This window comes from Paralichthys olivaceus, chromosome 7 (assembly GCF_024713975.1).
Source record: "Paralichthys olivaceus isolate ysfri-2021 chromosome 7, ASM2471397v2, whole genome shotgun sequence".
Taxonomy (NCBI): Eukaryota; Metazoa; Chordata; class Actinopteri; order Pleuronectiformes; family Paralichthyidae; genus Paralichthys; species Paralichthys olivaceus.
This window is the reverse complement of record NC_091099.1, coordinates 25,815,565-25,841,858: the sequence shown is the minus strand read 5'-3', so window position 1 is coordinate 25,841,858 and position 26,294 is coordinate 25,815,565. Positions and strand designations below refer to the sequence as shown.

The following is a 26,294-nucleotide window of genomic DNA, read 5'->3' as shown; positions in this document are numbered from 1 at the left end:
TGACTAGTTCTCTGGTAGACACTCCAAGAGCAGACAGATTTTCAATTTATTCAGATAATGACGATAGAGAAATAGCTGGAGCAAGCACGGGCAGTATTTTTAGCTGTACTTCCAGTGTGGCTTGAGGGATGCTGATGTTGGGCTGTTGATCCAGCGTGAAATATCTGCAACTACACACATTTGTCCACTGACCATGTAGCACCACTTTGAGTTGGTTTGTTTTATTCTTTAGGGAAATGTCCGTCACTGTAACTATAACATTCTTGATTCGATAAGCATGAAATTTGATTCTTACTAGTGGTCGAACTCTGAGATTCCCCTTACTAAACTAACCATACATTATTAAACTCTCCTTTCACATTGTGTTGATCCCTTTACCCGTTACTTCTCACAACTCTTCCCTATAAAAGTCTTTGGCTTGTTGCACACAAGCATTCAAATGATATCGAGCGGTGTGAATTTGTTTTAATGCAGACATGTCTGTTTAATTATGTTTATTAGTATTTTTCCTTTAAATCGAATCTAATCTAGCTGCTTTCAGACACGCGCTGAACTCCTGAGATCCTCCTGTTTTTTCCGGAGGTGTGTATGAATGCAACTGTGCGAGTGAGAATCTCCTGGGTTTTTCGTGTAAAGTCTGGTGTTGATGCGGTGTAAATAAATAAAAAAAAGTGATCTGCAGCAGAATTAATACATTTGTCCTGCCTCTGCCTCCTGCATCACCCACCTGAGTCCTCTGGAGGATTTGTTGCTGTTGTGAATACGTCTGAGTAGAGAATTATCTCCCGCTGCGTTGTGCATGTGTGAAAGTAAAGCTGCGGAGAAAGTCTGGATCTAATTCTTCAGAGTTCCTCCACAGGTCATGTCTCAAAATGGCTATAGACTGCGTTTAAATGGACACCAATATTATGATACCGACCGGATTAAGCCAATAGTCTGATTAAGATGCTGCTATGTAAACAGCATTTTCTAATTTCCTTAACACAAATAAGGTCATACTCAGAATAAGCAATAATTAAATAGTAGCCGCAATATGTAAATATATGTAATATAACATTGATATATGGCAGTTACCAACTGCTTGATGGCACATGCTCTGGGTGTAAACAAGACATAGTAGAAGACCTTCATTCACTAGTAAAGACCTGTGAATGAAGCAGCCAATAGTGTGGCTGATCTTAAATCACTTTTCTACTCCAGTAGTAGTCTATTTATCTGCCTCACTGATGCGTGTGTGTGTGAGTCTAATACTGTCCTACTGTCTGTCCTGTTATTGCTGCACTCCTCTAAGCTTGTGAGCTGTGTGTGTGTGTGTGCTTGTGCACAGATAAGATGGTCTGACAGGCTTAGGATTGACCGTCTTGCCTACTGACCTTGCAGAAGGGAGTGAGTGAAGGAAGGCTTTGGTCTTGTTAATCTGCGGGTTTAACCAGATGCACTAATACACGCCGAGCACACGTTCACTGTTTCAACAGCTGACCTGCATGTGTGAAAACTGTTTCACTCCTTTACCCTTCCACCCACTTCCATGACATGAAGCAGTCAGAGCTGCCGTGCAGAGATTGGTGGCCAACTATAATTCCTTATTTCGATTTTCATTTCTCTCAAAATGCATATGCCCATTTTTGACTCTCCTCATATTGCTGAACAGAGCCCTTCTCAACACTTGACATCTGACGGTAAAAGATCGCAGACTGTGGTTTCTAAGTGCCCACAGAAATATCTTGTTTTGAGAAGAGCAGTTCTGTTTTCTTTACAAGTTGGTCCTTGAAGGCTTTTCAGGATCTCAAACTGCTCACCTTTTGAGCTGTAAATTATATGACTGTTCTTTGACAAAATAGATTAATGCTGGTTTTAAAATTACATTTATTACCAGACATGTCTTTGCCCGACCTCCCAGCACATTTTTTGAATTTCCAGGGAGAGACTCTAATGCCAAAACTTAGGGGTTCAGTCTTGATTGTGACAACCAAAGCACTATCTTCAAGCATAGAAGATTTTATTATTACATTTTATTTAATTTCTCAGAGCAAGAGTAATTGGTTACCATCAAAGAAATAAAAGGCTGATTTGGTCATTTAGGATCAACATAATTTTTTTTCGCCACATGTCTGACAAAAGTCATGTGTGCATATTTAGTACAATTAAAATCCATAGAAGCATAAAGGCTTGCAGTGGTATGGGCAATATAGCCAACTAAAAAAATTGACAATGGAGGTGTCAGGTTTAAAATGTATGAATGTTCAAGTATTGACAATGGTCAATGGTATTGGCAACGCAAGGCATTGGGGGGCACCTAATACGAATTGGGCCCCATTAACAGTGGCTGCATACAATTTCAGATGTTTCACATCCAGTGCGACACTTAGTCAATGTTAAGACTCACACCTGTGCTTCTCCTGCTTTGATGAGTCGTTGTCTGCTGGGTAAAAACCTCAGTAGAAATTGAAGAGCAAGAATGACAGGCAGACGGAAATTGAATCAAGTATCTGGAATGTTAACTAAAACCAGTCTTTCTGATCTAAAGTTTAGTTCTTAACTATTTTACACGATGTCATCGAGTATGGACCCCAAATGTCTGTAGAGCTGGACCAAGGAATGTCCCAATCAAGTTTTGTCCACAATCACCATTCAAGTCCTGTGATGTTTGGCATCAGATGATACTGAGTCTGATCCAACACATAATTAGCTAACATGTTGATTATATAGACAAAGTTCACTGTCACCGAAGTATTTAATTTGAGTTAGAAACAAGCTGTCAAACTGAAAGATCTTAAAAATGTGTGTTATTACACATGTTTACATGCTCTAATGTAACGCAACGCTTTGTGAATGCACTGCTGCAGTTTACTTTGTGTTTGTTTCATTCGCTCAAGAGTTCATGAGACAAGTATTTAAATACATTGAAAAAAAGCCCAACTGAGTATGTATGACTTTTTAACTTTGCAGACTTATAATCTTTAAACACACTTTAATACACCAGAGAAGAATAAAACTTAAAAAGCATAACATGTCTATTTTACCTGAAAATAAATCATTTTGATTGACCCCTGACTTTTCTCTTTCACCTCCACCCTCAGCCCTAAATGCGTCTTCTTTCACTATGCAACTTGAGTGGGTAAAATTTGAATGTGCACGGTTAGTTAGTGGCTTAAATTGTTTGAATTAGAGGCTCAGCAAGTTAAAGATGAATTCTGAACTGTACACCAATTAAATTGTAAAAAAGCAGCATTCATCGCCTTTATTCAGCAATTTTGGTTGCTTTTACAGCAACAGCATTTCTAGTTCAGAACGTTTTCTGTACAAAAACCCTGCAACTTGAGTCATTTCTTGGTGCAATTCAGGGAACACTTAGTGAAAAGCTGTGTGCAACTGGTCCAGTCAAAAATATGGATTCGTAAGCTAATGCTAATGCTAGACAAAGTGATTTATTTCAAAGAAATTTTTTTGTTATGCTTGGTTGGTTTGATGGGTCCATTTAAAAAAGATTTTAATCATGATAACATAACAAATACTCAGTTTTATACATACTTGCAAACAAAAAGTTATTAAAAAGGATAAATGCTTCAGAGAATCTCCACCCTCCTTCAAAATCCAACAGGTTTTGAAAAATTGCTATGGACATTTTTGAAATATAATAGACAGTGTACATCAAATCTTACATGGCAAATAATAATTGAATATACCTTCTATTAAGATAAAAGTTGAAGATGAATTATTTCTTGTGGGTTAATATTCCCTATCTACCCAGGGGATGTCTCAGCAGCCACGAAGAGGAATTGGGGATGTGGAGAAGGACATGTGGGTTACGTGGAAAAAGACTGGATAGATGAATGGGCTGTTAAACTATGTTACATTGCACAGGTGTTGCTTTTTACTCTGTCCAAACCCTGTATAGTGCATTATGAGCTACACACAGCTGTGCTATGTGGCCATAAAATACTTGGCTGGCTGGTTATTCTTACAGGCTATGCACAGTTTCTGATCTGGTGTAATCCGGAAGCATCACATTCAGTAATGAAAAGGCAAAGACAGAGTCTCCTTGACAACAACAAAGTTATCTAATAGTAACTGTGTCACTGGGGTTCAGAATCTTGCCCAAGGGCACTTAGGCGTGCATTCATCCATGGTGGAGTCCATGCTTCGTCATTATTACAGGACAGCAGCCTGTTTACAAGCCTACTTCACAAAGATGCCTCATCGCCTCTGGGCCCAACAGGCCACCAAGTGTGTATGTGTGCACCAATGGTCGTACATGCTCGGTCGGCCTCCCTCTCATTTCTCAGCTTTCATCCGTTGTGTTTTCAGCTCCCGTTCTGTGTGTCTCTATTTTGAGACGCACATGTCTGCCGTGACCCAGCACGTGCTGATTCTGTCAGTTTTAGTCTCAGGCTTGGTTGATCGCAGCAGAACACACTCTCTAATTTAAAAAAAACCAGAGGGAAGAGGGCTGTGTCCCTCCAAGGCTCCTGCAGCCAGCCCATGTGGACCGCCCCCATTCAGACTGGGTGCTGACACAGTTTACTTTGGATTCGGATTCTCCCATAGACTCCGCTGGACTTGCAGATCCTTATCTTTCCTAAAGCACTGACCTTTGCCCCCCCCAGTTTAAGCCAGTTCCATTTAGCCCCAACAATGGAGAATTATCTTTTCCAGCAGTCTGGTGTTCAGTAAACACAACGTCCCTCACTTTCACCATCAGTCTGTTGTTCTTCACTGTTTGCCTGTATGTTCCCCAGATGTGTCATTTCCCACTTTGTGATTCAGGCTTCTCACACATCTGTTAGGTGTGTGTGTGTGTGTGTGTGTGTGTGTGTGTGTGTGTGTGTGTGTGTGTGTGTGTGTGTGTGTGTGTGTGTGTGTGTGTGTGTGTGTGTGTGTGTGTGTGTGTGTGTGTGTGTGTGTGTGTGTGTGTGTGTGTGTGTGGAGGCCTGTCAGGATGCTGGGGAGGCCAGCTGCTGCCTCAGGGCTGAGAGAGGGAGGAATGTGAGGAATCCCATGGGAAACCCACTTTGACCATTTGTATGTTATTCTGTCTCTCACGGTCCAGCTTGAAATGTATTTCACATATTTGTGTATGTATGTGTGTGTTCGTGAACAATCAGCATCAATGAGCCAATGAACACATCAGAGTACGACCGTTGAACTTAGTGAATAGATTGTGTAATAAACTGTAAACTGCTGACACAGTAAGACAAGCAAGAGAAAATTAATCATCAAGTCATGACTGAGAGCCACCTCACACCACCCTCCTGTGCATTTTGTCATGTTTTCTTTAAAAACCCTTGTCTCCATTTCATAACTTTGGATTTTGAAAACGTTAGAGAGCATCAGAGTCAAAGAAAGGAACAGTTTCTGCTGAGAGCGCTGTCAGTCTGTCACCAGAGCTGAGAGTATCGGGGCAGCCAGCAGATGATTGTCGTGCTGCCTGGCATTCCATCAGTCACCATCCGCCGTCTCTACTTTCATCACTTGGTTTGTGGTTTGGTCATTTTAAGACGATTTGGTTGGAAAGTTTACAGTCGGCCACAATGCTGCTTCTGCAGTGCTCTGTGTTCTTTCAGGCAGGCTAAAGAAAGTGTTGCCGTCCCGGCTGATCAATTCATGTCAAGTTTATATATATGGCATTTTTTAAATCTACCAAAGTTTACCGAAAAACTTTAAAATATAATAAAGAGAAGTCAAATAAATAAAAGCCAGTTTAACCATAGCTTTGTCTTTGGAAGGCCTGCTATATTCTAATTTGTCCAGACAGTTTCAAAATGAGCCAAATTATTTTTGATAACATAAAAATGGTTTATGTAGTGTTTTGAACTTGATTTATTTTAGAGCTGTGTGCAGTTGTCAGTTAGAACCAAGATTATTATATAACACTTAAATGAACAAAAGAGGAAGAAAAACATATATGAGTAATTAACATTTGAAAAAAATAACTACAGAACTTACAGCAGGAACAGAGAAGTAGGACATAATTTCACTGCCTTTCATTTGCTTAAGTCTTGACCGGTTTCCTTGTTACTTTCACAAATGTCAGTTAAAAATGCTGCATCCTGGCCATTCCTACAATGACTTTAGTTTACTCTACCAAGGATCAACCTTTATCAACAAGCACACAATATATCATCATGTTTTAGTGTGGAGATAGGTGCTACATTTTCTCTGTACTGGTTCAAGGCAAGTGCAATTGATATCTGCAACAATGATCTAAACCTATTGGCATTGGCCTTAAAAGCCAATACTGTTAGAACCCTAGGGGGGTGTGAATGATATGCAGAGATTGGCTTGCAATGCATCACTGCTATGTTTGTGATTACAGTGTTTAAGAGATGTGTTAAGTTTATCCAGAAGAGCCAGTATGTTGTGTAGGGGGCAGCTGTGGCTGAGGGGGTAGGTACTGAACCCTGATTTGCCCTTCATAGAAAAAATAGATGCACTGTATGATGCCTTGTGTGTGTGAATATCCTGTACTGTCAAAATTAGAAAAGCCCTATATAAGTACAGAACATTTACCACTTGTTTGTTGAGTTTTGGGATGACTGATGTCAGTATCACATCTGCACCACTGACAAGACTGGGCAGGTTTGGTCTAGCAAAAGCAGGGAGGGGGGCTGTCACAGGAAGAGAAACTAAAACCTTTGACCCACGACTTTCTGTCCAGAAATTAGACTTCAAATGTTGTCCTCTACCAGGCTACTTCAACTTCATCTTCAGTCACAAGCAGTTTTCAGACAGCAGGTCAAATCTGAAGAATTGCTTTTGGAGTTTAACCGCAGTTGGCCTTTTTTCACACATGCACAACGCAGCAGGAGGTTCTTTGCACCGACGCATTCACAACAGCAACAAATCCTCTGCATTATTCAGGCCAGAGGTGGAGCAGCCAGGTGCAGCAGACAGAGTCACAAAGTGACGTATTAACTCCGCTGGGTAGATCATGTGAGCATGTTTACAGCACCCCGCCACGATCTTCACCTCTATCACCACAAAGTCTCTTGAAATCCTTACCAGTGTCCTCTCGATGTGTGTCACTGGGAGATATTCGTCTACTTTTTTTTTTCGTTTTTGCATCTGTCGCACCCCCCCCCACTTGCTCGTGGTGAATCCAGCAGGATCCTTGCTGCATTCTCACATCAGATTCTCTTGGAGGCCAGGCGGAGAAAGTCCGCAGTATCTGCTGAGCGTCTCACTCTGACATTTGCGATCACGCCAAAAAAAAAAATACGGAGGAACTGTAGAATGCAGTGCCTGTCATAAAGCAGCTATAGGGATGTGTAAGTTATTCTGGAACACAGATATTACTTCATATCCGTTGCACTTGACACAGATCCTACATTTCATTCTTTGAGGACTTTAAAAGGGCTTAAGAAGTCTGAAATTGAAGTTATTGAAACCTGCAGAAACCCTGGGTACAAGTTAACGCTAATGTTGTTTTATGTCTAAGTTCGAAGACAAATCACTTATATAGATTTATAACACTATTTGTCCATGTTATTTTTCATATTCCAAAAAGATGCTGTCTCAGAGATCACTTCACTGCAACAAACTGTAAGAGTGCTAAACTCTTTGACCCTGTGTGATACCATAAAAGAAACAGATGAATTTCATTAACTGTAGTTCAGATCCCTTGTGACCATGACCCTCAAACAAATGTACCGATATGGAAATCATTTTAATGTTGGAAGCAATTTGTAAAAATGACTCGGGTGTTTCAGCGAACCACGCGGTCACAGTGAAGGATTGTTCCCGTTAATCCATCACACCTGTTAGACAGATATTTGACCAGCTAAGGTGGAGCATCACGCTCCAGCCGTCGTGTGAGTGGGGTCATTGTTTCACTCAGTTCCTGCTGTTTGTTTTGTCATGGCAGCATCAGTAGGTAGTAACACATAGCTGCCAAAATGGCAAAGCTAACAGCAGGAGCAGAGACCAACACACAGGAGCCCCTCCCCCCTTTCATACATCAGTGCTATTTTATCATGGAAGTGTGTGTGTGTGTGTATGCTCTTGTACAGCTGTCTTTGTGAGGACCAGTTCCAGCCTTTAACCTACAGAGTGAGGACATTTTTGGGAGAGTGAGGACATTTTGGCCGGTCCTCACTTTGTGACCCCCCTTTAATGGACTGTTTGGGGGTTAAGACCTGGTTTTAGGGTTAGGTTAAGTGTTAGGGTTAGGGAATGCAAACTTATTTTTACAGGAAAGCATTTCTAACATGCAACCTGTAATTACTTTCACTACAATAATGAGACTTATCGAGTTCATGTATGATGTTCTCGAGGTCCCTCTCCCCTCTCCTGACCCAACCACCCCATCTCTCTCTCTATTCTACTCCCTCAACCCACCCACCTCCTCTTTCCCCATTTCTCTCCTCTCACCCCAACCGGTCGAGGCAGACGCCCACACTGAGTCTGGTTCTGCCAGAGGTTTCTCCCAGTTAAAGAGGGAGTTTTTCCTCTCCACAGTCGCCACAGGGCTCGCTCATTGTGGGAACTGTTGGGTTTAATATGGCAGCTTCTGACTCTGCTTCCTATGAGAGTAGGTATTTAGTTCAGTTTAGTTTAAAAACCAATAAATAAACAGAATAATAAAGGCACAGAGGTAATGACGTCTGATCTACTGAGCGGGCCACATGGCTTTCATAGCACTGCCATACAAGCCAGTAGCCAGTCAGATTTACCTTTAGCCTCTCTCAACTTATTGTGATTAATAGGCTGAAACACCTAATGACACCAACGTACAATTGTTATTATTTTCATTACAACAACCAGTCTTACAGAGCTCAAATGTGATAGTTAAACTGAAAAAATCTAACTGAATTAAATCCCTTTTTATTATAATTTATTCTTCTTCTAGCCGTGGATTTTATTATCTTTCCTGTGAAGCACTTTGTAACTTTGTTTAGATAAGTGCTATACAAATACAGTTATTATTATTATGCCAATGAATGTCCTCACTAAGTACAAGCGTGCGCGTGCGTGTGCGTGTGTGTGTGTGTGAGACCTCCTTGACCTCTGACGCCAAACAGTCCATCAGTCTTTGTGTCGAATTTGTTACACTATTTTGATACTGTTAACTGTTAACCCTCCCCCAGAAGCTTCTGTAGTAAACATTATCACAAGGGGACTAAAAATCCCATTTTAGCTGCTCCTACTGCTTTACCATTTCATAGCATTCGTACCGATTCGTAGCAACAGTGATTTCCCATCTTACGTTTTATTAACATTTTTTAGTTTATATTTCCATATTGCATCTTTTTATATGAAACACTAAGTGAATTTCTTTGCTTTTAAGTAACATTAACTGTTTTATGTTCCAGTTTTAGTAATAAAACAAAGTCTCGATCAAAAACTGATTGCAAACATGCATCATGATGACAATGAAATGGACACTGTCGCTATTTTCAAATATTCAGGACACCATAATACTTTATTACAGCACAACCTTATTAGGTTTTTCACAGCCCCTGTTGATGCCAAAATATTGCTTAAAGGTCCAGTGTGTAAGATTTAGGTGGAAGGGATCTATTGGCAGAAATTGAATGTAGACTAATCCTCATGATGTTTTCACTAGTTTGTTTCATCTAAATTGTATGAATTGTAGTTTTCTTTACCCCAGAAAAGGCTTTTTATATTTAAATACTTTATATTTACATCGGAGGCCGCCATGTTTTTTAACATTAGTCCAGACTGGACAAACTAAACACCTTTTGAGTGTTTATGACAATTAAAGCTACCACAGGTTCTCTTTCATGTTTGGAAGGAGAGGGTGAGGTGAGGGGTGTTCAGCTGCAACATGTAACTTCAACACTAGATATCACAAAATTCTACACAATGTACCTTTAAGTGTTACTGTATCTGAACCCACCTCCTCTTTCCCCATTTTTCTCCGCTCATCCCAACCGGTCGCGGCAGATGCCCACACTGAGTCTGGTTCTGCCAGAGGTCTGCCAGAGTCATGGAAACTGGACTTGCTGTTCTTTGCAAAAAGCTGCTATTTTGGTCATTGTATGTTATAGGTTGTGGCCAGGGGCAAACATTTTTTTAAATGCATTTACCTAAGTACTTAGCAGTACAGTTTTGAGTTAATTGAGAATTTCCGCTCCTATGTTTCCAAAGGACATATTTATCTGACGGTCTTGGTTACAAGTTACTTTTAAGATGAACATTCTACCCTATGGTTAAGGTAACAGGCCTTTAAAATACAACATATTCATAAAGATGGAACATGTGTTTTCTGCGTCATTCCAAACATATTTAACCAGAAGAATATCAGGGTCAGTGGCAGAGGTGGGAGGGGTCTTCACAGAATGTTTGTGGGGAAAAAAGTACACACACAGACAGACCAGTCACTCCATGTCAACATGGTCCAACGGAATTTACAGTTCACATCTCCTGTGGACAGAGTGAATGGAATCGTTCTCCTGCAGATGTTCCCTTCCTGCAGGTGGCTGGCTTCTTGTGAACGCGATATCTCAAGAATGCCTTGAGGGAATCCTTTGGCACAAACATTAATTTGGACTCTGGGATTAATTGATGTGATTTTGATAGCCAAGGTTCAAATGTCACGGTCACAGTGTCTTCTTTATCGTGTTATCTCAAGTCTGTCTTAGCGGAATTTGACCAGTTCTCACTTGGACTAACTGATAAGATTTCAGTGGTCAAAAGTCAGAGGTCACACTGACCTCATATGAGTCTGGAAAGAAAAATAAGTTAGACTGAAATTGCAGTGGTTGGTAGATGCATACAACCGCACAGTGCTAATTCTAGTTATCCTTAATAAGAATACAATTGAAATCCTGCTTTGGGGAAAATAGTTTTATAGTAAATTTGACTGACTTTCTATATAATGGTTTAGATTTGTTCTACTTCTGACATGTTTCCTTGAATTGGCACTTTGCTCCACACTAACCAGTTACAGCAGAACAAGTCTGGAGCACCTTTAGGAGCCCCACATATGGCACATCAGTTTGCCAGCTCTCGGATTTCTGGAAAATCACTAATCAATCTAGAATTACTGGAGAAACATCTGATGGCCATTTGAACATGGAAAAGATCCAGCTTTCTACTCGAAGGCTCACAGATGCTCTATGATAAGAGAAACAGAGATTTGCAGCATTAAACACATTTTTCTTCATTTGCCGAAAGCAGCAGGATTTCTTTGAGTGCAGTAGTGTCTCTGTCTGTTTGCAGTGCTGATATTCAGAGTCAAAGATATACGATAAATATAATTTATATACTTTTTCTCACTTCGAGGTAAAATGTGTTTCAAAAAATAGTTTAACTGTAATAGGGAGTTAACAGGTTAAATGACTGATAGAGGAAGTGTGGGGTCACTGCCCTAGCAATGCTAAGGTATATTTGTATTATCGAATGAAATCTAAAATGTCTAATATTTGCTTGCTTCAGCTTATTAAATGTCCTATAATTTTAGAGTGGATTTAAAAACAGAATTGTTCTAGCCATTTTAAACTAAAAAAAAGGTCAATAGATAACAAACCCTTAACTCAGTGTCTACCTTTCAGGATCTTAGTTCAGCATCTTTAGGTACTATTAGGGAAACAAAAAAAACATTTTTGCCTTTTAATTTGAAAAATGAAAACATTTAGTGGGAGCTTTTGGACTACAGTTCTTTTAAAACCATGCCTGAAAGATTGGCATGTGGCCATTCATTTCTGATGAACATTATCCTCAGTCAATACCAGTTTCCATGTTTCACATATTTAAATAGCTTTCAGTTGCTTTAGAGGTTCAGCTATCATTTGTTTGAGTGACTGCTGTGGCAGTGGATATTTCCTGAAATTGTGATCCAGGCCTGTAACTGTATCAAGTTCGGGATGTATCACACTTACATTTTTGCCCTTTTCACTCTGCCTCTTGTGTCACTGCAACTTACTGGAAAACCATGATGCTTCCAAATCCAGTGGTAGTGGCTCAGAGTGGTGCTGAGGTCTCTTTAGGACAGGCAGGCCTCCTTCCCTCCACCCAAACTCTCCTCCAACACACTTTTTTTCACGAGACACGAGCCACTCCAACATTCATCACAGCATTGTGTGTGTGTGAGTGTGTGTGGACACGTGTGTGTGAGCGTATGCAGTGTTTATGGTTGGAATAGATGTGTGCTTTGTCAAGTCAATGTTAACTTTGTGTTTGTGTGGCTGCTCTTCGCATCTTAATGGGAGTAGGGAATGGAAAGTTGGCACAGTAAGGAGAGAAACAGTAAGATGTATGTTATAAGGGAAGCGTTGAGTGAGAGGGATAGAAAGAGAGTGGATGAATGGGGATGGTGCGCAGGAGGGGGAGAGGAAATGTTTTATTCCCTCTATCTGAAAGCTTTTCTTGCTGGCAGCCAGGCTCCTGACCTTTTCCCTTTCAGACAATTAATCAACTCTACTTCCCAGCTTCTGCCCCGTCCCCCCCAGGCCGTGCGTGTGTTGGGTGTGTGCGTGTGCACGTGCGTGTGTTGGTCGTTAGATTGTGTGCAATGCAGTGTGCTTTTGTGTATGTTTTTTAATGCATGTATGTGTGGCAACACTTCTGAGCTCTCATAGCTTTGTCACAAAATAGAGAAAGCATTACATTTGAAATCTTACCCATATAGATATATATATAGAAATATATATAGATAGATATACTGTCGCTAAACCCAGTGTCTGTGTCCTCAGGTGAGTCTGGTCTTGGGAAATCAACACTCATCAACTCCCTGTTCCTGACTGACCTGTACTCCAAGGACTACCCTGGGCCATCCCAGCGCATTAAGAAGACTGTGCAGGTGAGCTTATTCAATCTTTAGCTCTATTATGGCTCCGTGTGTGTGTGTGTGTGTGTGTGTGTGTGTGTGTGTGTGTGTGTGTGTGTGTGTGTGTGTGTGTGTGTGTGTGTGTGTGTGTGTACTTACCTTTGTGAGGACCATTTTATGCATAGACTCTACAGAGTAAGGTCATTTTGACTGCTCCTCACTTTTTCAAAGGGCTGTTTGAGGGTTAGGGTGACGCAGTTACTTTGAATGGTTAGGGTAAGAGGCAAGAACATTATTATTATGTGAGAATGAGTGTCCTCACTAAGATACAGTAGAGGTACGAACGTGTTGTCCAGGTATTACTCACTATCAGTCACTTGGCTTCCTTATAGGGACAGAAAGTTCCCATAATAAATCATCAATCAATCATTCCATTTTAAGGTGAAGCATGTTTTAAGGTAAGGTTATGGTAAGGGTTAGGGTTAGAAAAGTAGTAACAATGGTTAAAGTAAGTCTCTGGGCAATCAATATAAGTGAATGTAATGTCCTCAGAAGTCATGGAGACACAACATATATGTTTGCATGCATGTGTGCATGCACGTAAATGGCTTGTATTTATATAGCGCTTTTCTAGTCTTGATGACCACTCAAATCGATTGACATTACAGTTTTTTTTATGTGTTATGCATTACCCTGACCTTGCATCAATGCTGTCAAGGAGATCATTGTTCGAAAGAAGGAGAGAGGAAGCAAGAGATGGAGTATTTGAGACAGGAGGAAGAGAGAGGGATGGAGTATGGTGGAAAGGGAGAAAGAGAATGAGAGATGGAGGGACTAAGAGGGAAACGGCAAGGCCACAGGGCCTGGTTTTGTCCTTTTATGGTCATGACAAACTGAGGAGGAGGCTACATCTGGAGCAGCAGAGGACAGAGGGAGGGACGAGAAGCAATTTGGGAAAACCATGAAGGATTGTGAAAGAGAAAGGAAGAGAGAAAGTAAAAAAAGAAAGAGGGAGAGTATAACCACGCTGTGGTGGGAGCAAAGGGTTGAGGGTAAAGGAGCGTTGAAGCCAGGAGCAAATACAGGAAGGATGCAGGTAGAAGATAAAGTGTGTGTAGTGAAGAGACAAAGAAAAAACAAGGAGTAGGGTGAGAGTCCCCATAGTTCCCCTGAGGTTTGAGAAGGTCAGTAACAGGGCAAGAATGTTCTCATAAAATGTAACCAGCACCCCCACCCTCATACACAGTCAGGTACATAATATTTGTACACCACCACAGTGCATTTGAAACGTAGCCATAATGAATTAATTGACATTAACATTGACATACACCATTAAAGTTCAATGTTTGTCTGTTGTTGTTTGCCAGACACAGGACATCCGGAGGGACTCCGGTTGTTCTCTGGTAACTTAAGATACAGGCATCAAATGGTTAAAAGGTTGCAGTCATGAGAAGTGACAGTGATGTGATTTCAAATGGTTCAAAATGAGTCAGCTGGAAATGTTTAGATGTCGAGGATTTCTAGTATTATTTGCAAATGTTTAAGAAAATGAAAAACTGCTGTGACTCCAAATTGTGGACAGGTACATCCTGTTTGCTTTACTTATCTTTAAGATGTGTCTACAACTTGGATTTGACCTGTGGCAAACTGAACTGATTAAAAAGACGCATGCAGATGTGTTTGTCAGGTCGAGACAACAACCAAACCAAAGTGCAAGACACACTCTCTAGACCTTCATCATAAAGCTATGGCGAGACATTGCCAAAGCTTTCATAGGAGTTAGGAAACACCATGACTTCATAGAGTTGGCCGTCCACCCAAACAGAGCAACTAGGCAAGAAGCGCCTCAGTCAGGGAACTGACCAAGAACCCAATGGTCACTCAAAGGACAGTGTTGTACTCAAGAGAAACACAAGACTCTGTGTTGACATATGTGTACCTGCTAATTTGTTGTCCACTGGCAGACAGTGTTGCTAACTGTGCATGAGCTCCACTATACAACAATAGTACCAATTGCCCATGAGGTGAAAAAATGGATCCCAGGTTTTTTAATTTGTATTGCACAAACTCATACTTTGCCAATCTGCTCCGTATGCATGGAAAGTGCCCTGTAAGCATACATGAAGGACGAGGTTCACAGCAGCTCTCCATCAGCGAGACCTTCATGGTAGAGTTGTGAGAAGGAGGCCACTTGGAGTAAAAGGTGTTGGAGTGTGCCAAACACTATTAAAAGAGAGAGCATGAGGAAAAATGTTCTCTGGCGTGATGAGACAAAAACGAAACCCTTTAAACAAAACTTTTTCTGGTGAACACCAAGCACTGTTCCCCACCTGGCTAATATCATGCTTTTGGTGAAGCATAGTGGTGGCAGCATCATGTTATGGGGCTCTTCTCAGTGGCAGTGATGGCTAGACTATACAAAATACAGAGAGTTTCTAAAGAAACCGTGCTCTGCAAGGAAGAAAGAGATAAGGCAAAGCTTGCAGACATTTATCCAAGAAGACTTAAAGCTGCCAGAGAGACTTCTGCTGAATTTATAGGTTTTACATACTTTTCTTTGTGTTGGGCTTTAGTTTTTGGTTTTCAATAAATTGGTCTTTGACTATTTCATTGTGGATTACTGACTGTAAATGGATGGTTATTGATCTTCTGTCAAGCAAAGTAACTCCCATGAACTACTGATAAAAACCATGAGGTACAGTTAAAAGTCAGAGAAATCCTGGGCTTTTAGTTGGTTGGTTGGTTTTTGCACAACTGCATGTGTTAAGAGAAAAGTCAACATTTTGGCCATTTAATCTTCCAATGAAAAAGGAAAAAATGAGTTTTGCAGAAACAAAGTAATGTCACAAATCAAATACACGTCACTTTAACTGAGGACATTGCTAGAATGTTGCAGAGATGTTTTTGTCACCACAGAAATTCCACAAGAATGAATTTCTTCATTCAGCATTCTTGCTTTCAAGAGACCAATTCATGAGTGGTCATTTTTTGGCTAATGGGCAGTAAAAAAATGTTTTTCATCCTTAATTTGTGACGTGTGGTTCTGTACCCTGGTACAGAGTGAGTTGTGGAAGCACATCAGGTGTGTATCTTTTGCATCTCCACCTTACTGCTGTGTTCCAGTCCAGGCAGCAGCACATTGCTGAATGTACTCTGTTTGGGCGAGACTGAAAACATTCAGATCCTTTTGCTCCGGACTCCTTTTCGGTCCATCGCTCACATCAAACCTCATGTGAACCCCACAGGCACAACACGGGTATAAACGCTCTCCTGCATGTAACAGTTAGCATGTGAAAGTTTGTTTGCCATGGGTGCTGTGGTCTGAGGCTGAGGCGGAGAGACGAGGTCAGAGTATTTATATTCCAGAACAATCTTGTGTTGTGTCGCTCACTCACATTCCCCCAGATCAGATTTCTTTTAAATGATAGTGTTGAGACTGACGGCATTCTTGAGGTTTTCTCTCAATCTGTTTTCCTTCACAGAAACAGTGGAAATAGCGGAGTTGGGTTTGAGATGGATGACATGTCATGCACAGACACTTACAGTGCAAACACACTCTTTTAACACACATGCTGGATGCACAATTAAGTTCAGATATGTCAAGGAACTGTGGTGGAAGATATATTTATATATGCTCAGCTGTAAAGTCAGACAGATTATCTTAAGGTTTGTGGAAGCTGAAGAATGTTTGTGTAAGAGTAAGAGGGCTGTAGTTTGAGTTAAAGGGGGATCCTAAAATAACTAGATGGCCTTGTGAAAGTATGCAGCAAAGTGTGGGACGAGTGGACAAGCTGCAGGAAATACTGGATCTGTGTGAAAGTGAAGAGTTAGAGTGTTTCTGTCTGCTTTCACTGTTTCAAGCCACAAGCAGCAATCCATCATCGTATTATTTTCAATTTATCATACGTAAATATGGATCTTAAGTGAGTGGTACTGTGTTTTATCACTTGCAGTTTCCATGGTGACCCAGAGATCGCTGCATATTTTGCAACAGCATCCATGTTTTATTTTACTGTCACAACTTTATAGTTTTCTAGAGTATTTAATAGGCAATGTATAAAAGATATTCACTGGCACTAGATGTCACGATAAAGCAACATCGTCTTGGACTAAAGCAAATGCTTCCTCGGCCATACCCCTGGTCTACCTTTACCCACAACTCCAATGCACAATGACAGATGTTTAGTCTTGAAACCTAAGCGGTAGTACTTCAAGTGACAATACTGAGGACATTTATATCTCATCAGGTATCTCTACTGAAACTACTAGGAACTACTTAACACAAACATTTTTGACATATACACATAAAATCCCTGTTAAGCTAAAGCAGAGGCACTGAAGACTGAATGTTGCACATGGATGAGCTGCTTATAAGCAAAGTGAAACCGTTTCCTCTGTAGAGACAGGTTCTCTCTTCTAACCTGACAAATCTGCCAAGGTGCAGCAGGCTTTTACAGTGAGTGGAAGGTGGCACTCTTTATTACTTTATTGCATGTCACGCCACAAATTACACCTAAGATTAATCATTAGGTAATTCAACTCCACTGTTACTGACAGTTTAGTTGACTGCATCTTCTGCAAAACTTCTGGCCAGGTTAATTTCTAATTACTTTTAGAGCACACATTCTAATGCATAAATCAGAAACCATATTTTGAGATTAACTGTAGTATAGGGCATCTTAAAGCAGGGGTCACCAACATGGTGCCCACGGGCACCAGGTAGCCCCCAAGGACCACATGAGTCGCCTGCAGGCCTGTTCTAAAAATAACACAACTCACCAGTGAGCTGCGTCTAAAATTTGATATCCGTTTCTAACTAAATGTAATTATTTATTTTTTTATACTGTCAAATTTTTATTCTCATATTGAAGTTGACTATCGACTATGATTTGTTCAAAGGGTTTGTCAGTGGCTAGTGAAAATGGGACATTTTTCTTATGAAATGTTGTAGAAGTGATCGTCTGAAAATTTAAACAATTGCTGAGATTAATAGAAATAAAGTGTTGAATATTGATATTATCTGTTTCCCACCTTGTTAAGTCATTGTTGATAATTATTGTGAGAAATCATTAACGTGATCAGTGTCTTCACATAGATGAGTATCATTTATCATTAATAATAATATATAACTAAAGGGTTATTTGTTGTTATTTCAGAAGAGTGTATCAAACTGGTAGCCCTTCATATGACTCAGTACCCACGAAGTAACTCTCAGTTTCAAAAAGGTTGGTGACCCCTGTCTTAAAGCATTAGACCCTATATCACAGCTGACTAGGGCCTTTCCTTCAAACACTCTGTAGTTCAACTTGGCTCCCTCATGCAAGTCATAGGGTTTGTTTCCATGAGGCGTTACACTTAATGAATGAATGCACACCCTGTTAAATGAGGAGATGGACTCCATCCATCACTGGATATTTACTATTCACACAGAATTTTTGCTGTTTCGAGGAAGGAAAAATACTCTGAATCCCCAGTGCAGAGTGATGATTTATCACCAGTGCTCTGAGTGGGAGCTTAAGGTGTCACATAATTAAACAAGCAGGCCAGCGTGTGTGGGCCTGCTTGTGTTGCCAAATTGTATTCCAAAGTGTATTTTCAAAGTGCTGAGTCACTTTTCAACAAGGCAAGGAACAAATGTACTTAAATGTGTGGCCGTTGCTGTGATTCAGGTGGAGCAATCCAAAGTGCTGATCAAGGAAGGAGGGGTCCAGCTGACACTCACCATTGTGGATACACCAGGCTTTGGAGATGCAGTGGATAACAGTAACTGGTGAGTAGATTTCATGCCTCAACGCTGGTGCCAGGCAGTGGCTGTCCGCATGTCCGTCCATCCCATTCTGGTGAACAGGATATCTCAAGAAAGAAAGAAGAAAGGTCAAGGTCGCAGGGACCTGATATTATTGTGAATGCAATGTGGAAGGAACACCTGCAGGGACTGAAATTACATTGGTTGTCACAGGCATCAGTCTGATCGTTTTTTTAAATCTTCCTCTTCTTTGTGTCCTCCTATCTTCCCAGTTGGCAGCCTGTTATAAACTATATCGACAGTAAGTGTGAGGACTTCCTGAACGCAGAGTCGAGGGTAAACCGCAGATCCATGCCCGACAACAGAGTCCACTGCTGCCTTTATTTCATTGCACCCTCTGGACATGGGTAGGTACTGCATGTGATGAAAGTGCGATTAGTTGAGAGTGATGTATTAGGGACTGAGTAAAAAAATAGAATGATCTAAGTAGGGCACTGACTCTAACTAAGATGCTGTCAGTGTTGTGATGTTCATCGTTGTGCTGCAACTGATAGCCCTGATGAATGAGGGTTAAAGCAGTAACACCTCAATGCCTTATTATGTTGAATCAGATGTGGGAAGATCACCTGGAATTTGAATAGCTGCCTCAAAAGTAGATGAGAGGGTTTTATGACAAAGCATTGCAATGAAAATTAAATAGAGGATGGTCCCATTAATTGTATCAGTGCTTTTCTTAGTAAGTATTCCTCAAGTATAAATCAATGTGTTTTAGTTATTTGTAACCACACAACTTGTAAATACATGGAATAGAACACATGATGGTATCATTTGGCAGTTTGAAATTCAGTGTCTTGCCCATGGATACTGGAACCACTGACCCTTTTAGTGGGGGGGGGGTTGTCTGATCATTTCAAGAAATCACAAATTGAGAAAATTGAATATAAAAATAGTTGTGACAAATGTATTTAAACTCTCCACTCTGTCTCCTGTGCTTCGGTTGCCCTTATTCCAGTCAGTGACATCATTTGATGTAGCATTAAAGTCTGTTGACCTGCAGATTCTTAGACCTGTCTTTGGTTCGCTTGACTCTTTCTGCCTTTCCACTCAGCTCCATCTCCTTGCAGCACATATAGTGTCTGTGCCATAGATGAGGAAGCTGGCAGCCAGTGTTTGTGACCCACAAAGGTTATATAACCCACTTCTGCTCATGCTCAGTAGAGTGTCAGTGAGAGGGAAGGCAGCTAAAAGAGGAAAGCATCTCCTCTCAGACAGACTCTCTCTGTCCTCTGACAACCTGCAGTGTCCCCCTATTCATGAAAAAAGGGGGATGAGGGACACTTTAAAATGTGGATCTCTGTTTCCACATTGAATCTTTTGTACAAGGAGTTTTCTCTCTCCACAGTAGCCCAGCGTTTGCTCGTTGTGGGAGCTGTTGGGTTTCTCTATAATATAGTATGGTCTTGACCTTACAGTGTAAAGTGCCTTGAGTAATGTATGTTGTAATTTGGCACTTAACAAATAACATTTAATGTAAATCTTGAATCACTTGTATTGTCTTTCCGTCAACATCAGGTCAAAAGGTTCAATTATACCTACTAATCATTTGCATGTTAACACTGTCACTGTGAGGCATGACTGTCCTGATTTTGCAGTCTTATTTTAATATTCATTTGACAGCATTCAGTTCAGACTCGTTCCATAGTGAAAGTTTGAAGGAGATACTACAGGTCTGAGCCTCACTGACGTCTGGACTGTTACATATAAATCCCGATCCAACGGCCGAAAGGTCAGGATTCATACCACATGAGCACATACGCCCTGAACATCATGTCCTCAGTTCTACTTCCAACTCATTCCCCTACTCTATAAAGTATACCTATATAGTTTCAAAGCATTTGGTTCATCTCTTTGTTTCTCCTGCGACAGCTGCAGATCGACAGTTTGCATGTTGCAGACTCCAAATGTCACAGACATGTGGCTGTAAAACTTTGAAATCTGGCATTAGACATAAAGGTATGTTTCCAAGCTTGTCTTTGGAGAAGACGGGCGAAGATCCAACAGTGAGTCTCTCACTGGTGCTTCCAATTCATCACTGTCAGTGAACAGATGATTTATCGTTTTACACTGAAAGGAATAATATTTCAAGATCACAGAAGTGCCTTGGCAGTTGGTATCTTCGCAGGTCCTCAAGTCTACTCCTGCCACAGACCAGACAGTCTGACTCCTGTTTTATCTGGGGCCACAGTCACTCACCCTGACCTGAGCCTGTAGTAGCTCATTCACACACACTTTCTGTGTCCCTGTGAACTAGTGAACCACTGAACAGCTGTTTCTTGCCCTCTTTGTGTTTCTGCATTCCTGGGATGAGTAACTCTCATCCCCTTTATCAACACAAAGTACACACAGACATGCACACATGTTACAGAACCGTGTCCCCAAAATAACAAGCATCCTTTGCATGCATATAACTTTATTTCGTATCGGCACAACTGGATACCAGCACAGTTTTCTTCCATTATGCTGCACCTACTCACTCTCCCACTCACTGCCCACATTGGCCCCCACCAACCTGCCTGAACAAGGCTCTCAGTCTCAGTCCAGCTGAGATGGAGAGCCCACCAGGTATTACTAAAACAAACCGTCATAAGCTATGTCACCACAGCAGAAGAACAAATCAAGTCAGTCACACTCTGTCTGCTTCATTGCCTTTGCTGCAAGTTACCTGTAATGTACAGTTGTGGTTGGCCCTCTACTGGTGACCCACTGACTTACAGTTTAGCAACACAGGAAGGAAGTATTGTGTGGTCTTTTCCTTTGGAATAACTCCTGTAGATGAATTCTTCATATACAAAGACAATCTCAATAACGTCCACCAACCTTCAATTATAGTTTTTACTGTTCACAGGTAAACCCCCTAGCACTTATCCCAGCATGCACTGGGTGAGAGACAGTCTGCCAGTTGACTGAGCTAACCCAGAAAAAGATTCAATTCATGAAATACATTTTTTCGTCAGTGATAAACTCACTAAGCATTGATCAGCTGTGTATAAAATTACGTCCATTGACTTGTTGATGAGTCCTGTCATCAGCCGTTTGCAGTTCTGACAGTTCTTTCTGTTTCCCCTTCAGTCTGAAACCATTGGACATAGAATTCATGAAGAGACTCCACGACAAAGTAAATGTCATCCCTCTTATTGCAAAAGCCGACACTCTGACCCCTGAAGAGTGCCAGCTCTTTAAAAAACAGGTATGTGTGTATATCACATAAGAGGGATAAGTACTGCTGTTATTGCACATAAGATAACGTGTGTCATATGCGTCATCTTATTTAACTTTCCAAAGAGCTTATTGATGCAAAGTGTTAATTAGACATTATTAGATATATGTTTATTAGCTGAAGATCTCTACCACTCTCATGCCTAATTTAGCCTAGCTTAGCCTTAATATTAGAATTGGCTGAAAACGCTGACAAAATGTCCAGTTCACAACATTCTTCAAATGCATAACTTGTCATTTAAACATTAATGTTTGTGCACAGATAAAATAAACCTGAAACAATGTGTTATGTAAATTTGAGAGGTCTTGAACTATTGACACTGCCAAGCCTTTAAACTAATGAAAAAGCATACTCCTTTATGCAAGTTCAAAAGTGTTTTGAAAATAAAATGTCAAACAAATTCAGTCAAACTAGCTATTTGATACTAATAGAGAAATTAAAGTTATTTTTCAAGGTACAAATCTATGCAGGCCTATGTTTATGTGTGTTATTTGATTACTTTATCCCCCTCCTCAGATAATGAAAGAGATACAAGAACACAAAATCAAGATTTATGAATTCCCAGACACGGAGGACGACGAGGACAACAAGCTCATCCGAAAGATAAAGGTAATGGACCACACAGTCTTGCCAGTAGTTTAAAACCTGCCTCTGATTGATCACAGCCGGAAGACGGACAGAGTCGGAGACAGCCAAAGGTCAGGCCGTCCTTTGGTCAGTATCCAACCCCTGGAGCTGTCTCTGTCCCGTTCCCCCCCCACCCGGCATCCAAACTGATAATTACCTTTATAGACAAGCACATTGAAGAGTGATTGTTCTCAAAGTGTCTCTTGGCCCCAATAACTGTTGCCTTCATGATATCCACCATAAATGGAAACTAATTTTTCAATAAATTGATGTTGGTCAACATGACTGTGTTAATATTATTAAAACTTGGTCACACCATTTTGAAATTTTGCAGTAAAACAAAGTAATTTTAATACAGTTGATAAGGATAGTGGGTTAATCCCAAGGGGAAAACAATAATTTGTGTTGTAAGCTTGGTGGGGCTTTGGTTTGTGGTTGTGCACATGCAGGCTGTCTGGATAGTTCTGACCTTTGAGGGGACAAGGAGTCGAAAATGGAGAAAGATCTCGTAGCTTTTTAAGGCTACCTCTTCACAATCAAAACAATTAGCTCTCTCATTTAACTCTCGACTTAATGTGCAGTCCTGGAAGAAAATACTTGTTTAGACTAACCAGTGCTACCATGTTCCAAGCTAGCATTTTCACTGTGGTGTGTTAGCAGCCACAGTAGTTGGCTAACTTGCCTTACATGTAGTCTGTACTTCACATAATCCACTGCACTAAAGACAGACGTTTTAATGGAAGGATACTTGTCATGAGTCTCACAACTCACACATCCACTACATTAAGTCAGATAGTTGTGTGAAGTCATCTGAACAGCAGGGAGCTGAAGGTAAAAAGTTGTGTCTTCCCACTCCAGGAGAAGATGCCTCTGGCTGTAGTCGGCAGCAACGTGGTGATTGAGGTGAACGGCAAGAAGGTCAGAGGTCGCCAGTACCCATGGGGCGTGGCAGAAGGTAGGTTCACTGAGGTCTACTGCCAAACAGAGAAAACACAACTGTAAATTTGTGCCCAAGCGACAAAAGAATGTGAACTATAGAATATATTTCAAGCTTAATGAGAAAGTGTTGGGGATTTGTTTTCTCTACATGCACCTTTGTCATTGCACCTTTGTCAGACAGTGACTGATCCTGGAGAGAAGCATCAGGAGTTTGATGTCTTCGAGATTGGCAATCTGTCACAGTACTCTCACACAGTGTATGTTCTCCACAACTACCCCCTGTGTCCACTCAATGTTTTAACTACCAGGTAGTACAATGACTTCTCAACATGCAAACTCAGATATAGGACTGGAAGTAAGTTTATGCCTGATAGATCATTTCTGGGCTTGGTTCTAATTGCTGGAGTTTAATTCTCTGTGCTATGATGGAATGCAGTGTTTCAGGTGATAAAATAAGTTTGTGGAAGGTACTTGATTTGGCAGTAACATTACCCATCTGTTAATCAAACCCTGTTCAAGTTTTCATCCACTGGTGGTTACTGTCCATCATTTCCACACCACCAATGTCTTGCTTTATGTATCCACATGTCTCAGGTTGTGCTTGTTGAGTTCTACTTTTCTGTGTCAGGTTTATGAAGCTTTATCTGAGACAGATGTGACAGGCTCAGTTGCAACTTTCCATTGTTTGCTGCTTTTTTGATGCTTTATATATTTTTTTTGTATTATCCCAAGAACTGCCGACCTTTGCAGATAACTATACTGATGCAACTGTGCAGAGCCAAATCACTACTGACGTTGAGTTCTACCTGTGAGGTAAAATAAGTTCACTTGAGAAGTAGAACTTGGACGTCTTTGAGATCGCGACATAAGATCGTCTGATGGTCCACCTCCACATCTTAGCATCCTGATGAAGTTCTCTGCTGGTGAAAAGCTGCAGTAAATGACCCTCTCTTTCTCCAACAGAAAGAGAGGGTCAATGGGATGGTGATTTTAGAAAAGTGACAATATTTTGGACCATTTATGTGGTTGTCATTGTTGTTCATTGTTCCCTTGACTTTGTTAGATAGCAGTAGTAGAGAGGGGATTTAGGAATTAATCTTTGGTGCCTGAACAACGACGTCATCACAGTGTGACAAGTATCTGAGTTATGTGGCAGTAATAACATTGTTACTTCATCCACCCACCATTCTTCCCTTCAACACATACAAGCACACAGTCTTTTTGACTGTGCCGCTCTCAATCCTGATAAAGATACTGAAAAACTAGGATAGACAGAGTGCATTATGGGATTTATTGTATAAGTATGGCAGCGAGCACTGACCAGCTGAAATAAGACTGTCACCTTTTTTTCCATAAGTCACAAGAAAGTGTTGTTGCTCCCTCTGGTGTTTTCATATGTGTGTGAAAGCCCTCTGAAAGATGATCTGCACTATCGTTCTCTATATAAAGTCATTTACCTCTGTTGCTCTGTGGTTGACCGTTTATCAGTCTTTCACTTTTTCATTCTTTCTTTTCTCTCTTTGTTCTTTTTGCTTTGTCTATTCTTTTCCATGACTGACAGAGGGCATTTTTGGTAAACAAAACCATCTTTCACTTTATTTCAACCTCATTTTCTCTCCCACTCCTCCTCCCTCTCGAGTGTCCACCCAAATTCTCCATCCCTCCTCTCCATCCACCTTTCTGTTGCTGTGCTGTCTCATCATTAGGCTGATGGTCAAACCAATGCTCTAATCAGACTTGGGCTAAATACCAACTAAAACCTTTCCAAACACTTGAATGCACCATATTTTAGAAACAGGAAAACAAAGAAGAAGAAGAACGTGAATACATCACACAAGTGTGAACATATCATATTTAATATAATAAATGAAGAACGTAAGACACTAACGTTATTCATGTGTCCCTGATAGAGTATGCCCAGATATTCTTATACTTGTATGAATGCTGAATGAGCCCCTCAATGAAATGGGTAAGAAATAAGAAGACTTAACATTTATATTAACATTCTAATGATAATCATTAGTATTTATTTCTTTTCTTATATTTTACAGGTTAATTATCAGTGTCAGTGCAGCAAATCTTGACTCAGACACTCCATACATTATCAGCTAATTGTAGTTCGTCACAGAAATTGATTCGTCCACAAGAGGTCACTGACAAGTTTAATTTTAAAAAGTCAAAGCCTCGTCCATATCTTAGTCTTAAAGATGAACCAGGCTGCACCAAAGCAAATCCCTGTTGCATTGCTTTCTCACTCCATAAAAGATTATCCAGTAGTGGGACACATGAATAATTATTTTTGTTGTCTTGGTTCTTATCACTTAATTTGAAAGTCAACCTAGAAGACTATCCTTTGAAAACCTCACTTCACATTTTGAGTCTTATTTTCATGCTTTTGTCATTTATCTCTGGTGCATTAATACTGCACTCACCACAGTAATTACTGATATCTGGGAACAAATATCAAGATTCCAACAAATGGAGAATCCTGCAAGATGTGCATGGATCTTGTTTCCCCCTCAACCAGTGCAACATACACAGTAGAAAAACCAGATAGAAGATAGGTTAAAAGTCCCCTTCCCCAAAAAAAGAAACTCATGTTGCATATCCCAGGAAGGAAAGTGAAGCTGTCCTGGAGAACAGCTAGTCTGAAAAAAGCTAGATGCAAACACATCACAGATCCTAGCATTATCTCTGACTTACAGACACCCACTGATCCTGTCTGACCCCCTAAGGAAGTCCACCCACACATAAACACTGTCCTGGCAAAGGGGGCTGATATAGTCGCATGTGTATGACAGTTATCACACTGTAGTATTTTGGCTCCATCAGATATTTTCATAAAATCACTCGTATTTATATTTAAAACCTTTTTACTAGATTGCTGACCATCTTGACCAGGACTCCCAGGCAGAAGAAATATAGTATCTCACTGGAGCCTTTCTGGATAAATACAGGATAAATAGCTTAAAACT

General features: G+C 40.6%; 1 protein-coding gene across 6 annotated transcripts in view; it reads left to right on the top strand.

Moving 5' to 3' along the window:
• The window catches only part of septin15 (septin 15), a 45,427-nt gene that overhangs the window by 9,297 nt on the left and 9,836 nt on the right, over nucleotides 1-26,294 (top strand). For 4 of the 6 annotated variants that reach the window (XM_069527927.1, XM_069527926.1, XM_069527929.1 and 1 more), the window contains exons 3-9: nucleotides 12,657-12,763; nucleotides 18,400-18,500; nucleotides 18,749-18,883; nucleotides 21,606-21,723; nucleotides 22,270-22,362; nucleotides 23,239-23,335; nucleotides 24,881-24,892. In XM_069527927.1, the coding sequence (XP_069384028.1) occupies nucleotides 12,657-12,763; nucleotides 18,400-18,500; nucleotides 18,749-18,883; nucleotides 21,606-21,723; nucleotides 22,270-22,362; nucleotides 23,239-23,335; nucleotides 24,881-24,892 (663 nt within the window). The remainder of the gene's footprint in view (nucleotides 1-12,656; nucleotides 12,764-18,399; nucleotides 18,501-18,748; nucleotides 18,884-21,605; nucleotides 21,724-22,269; nucleotides 22,363-23,238; nucleotides 23,336-24,880; nucleotides 24,893-26,294) is intronic. The other 2 variants (XM_020079013.2, XM_020079014.2) reach the window with 1 other exon arrangement.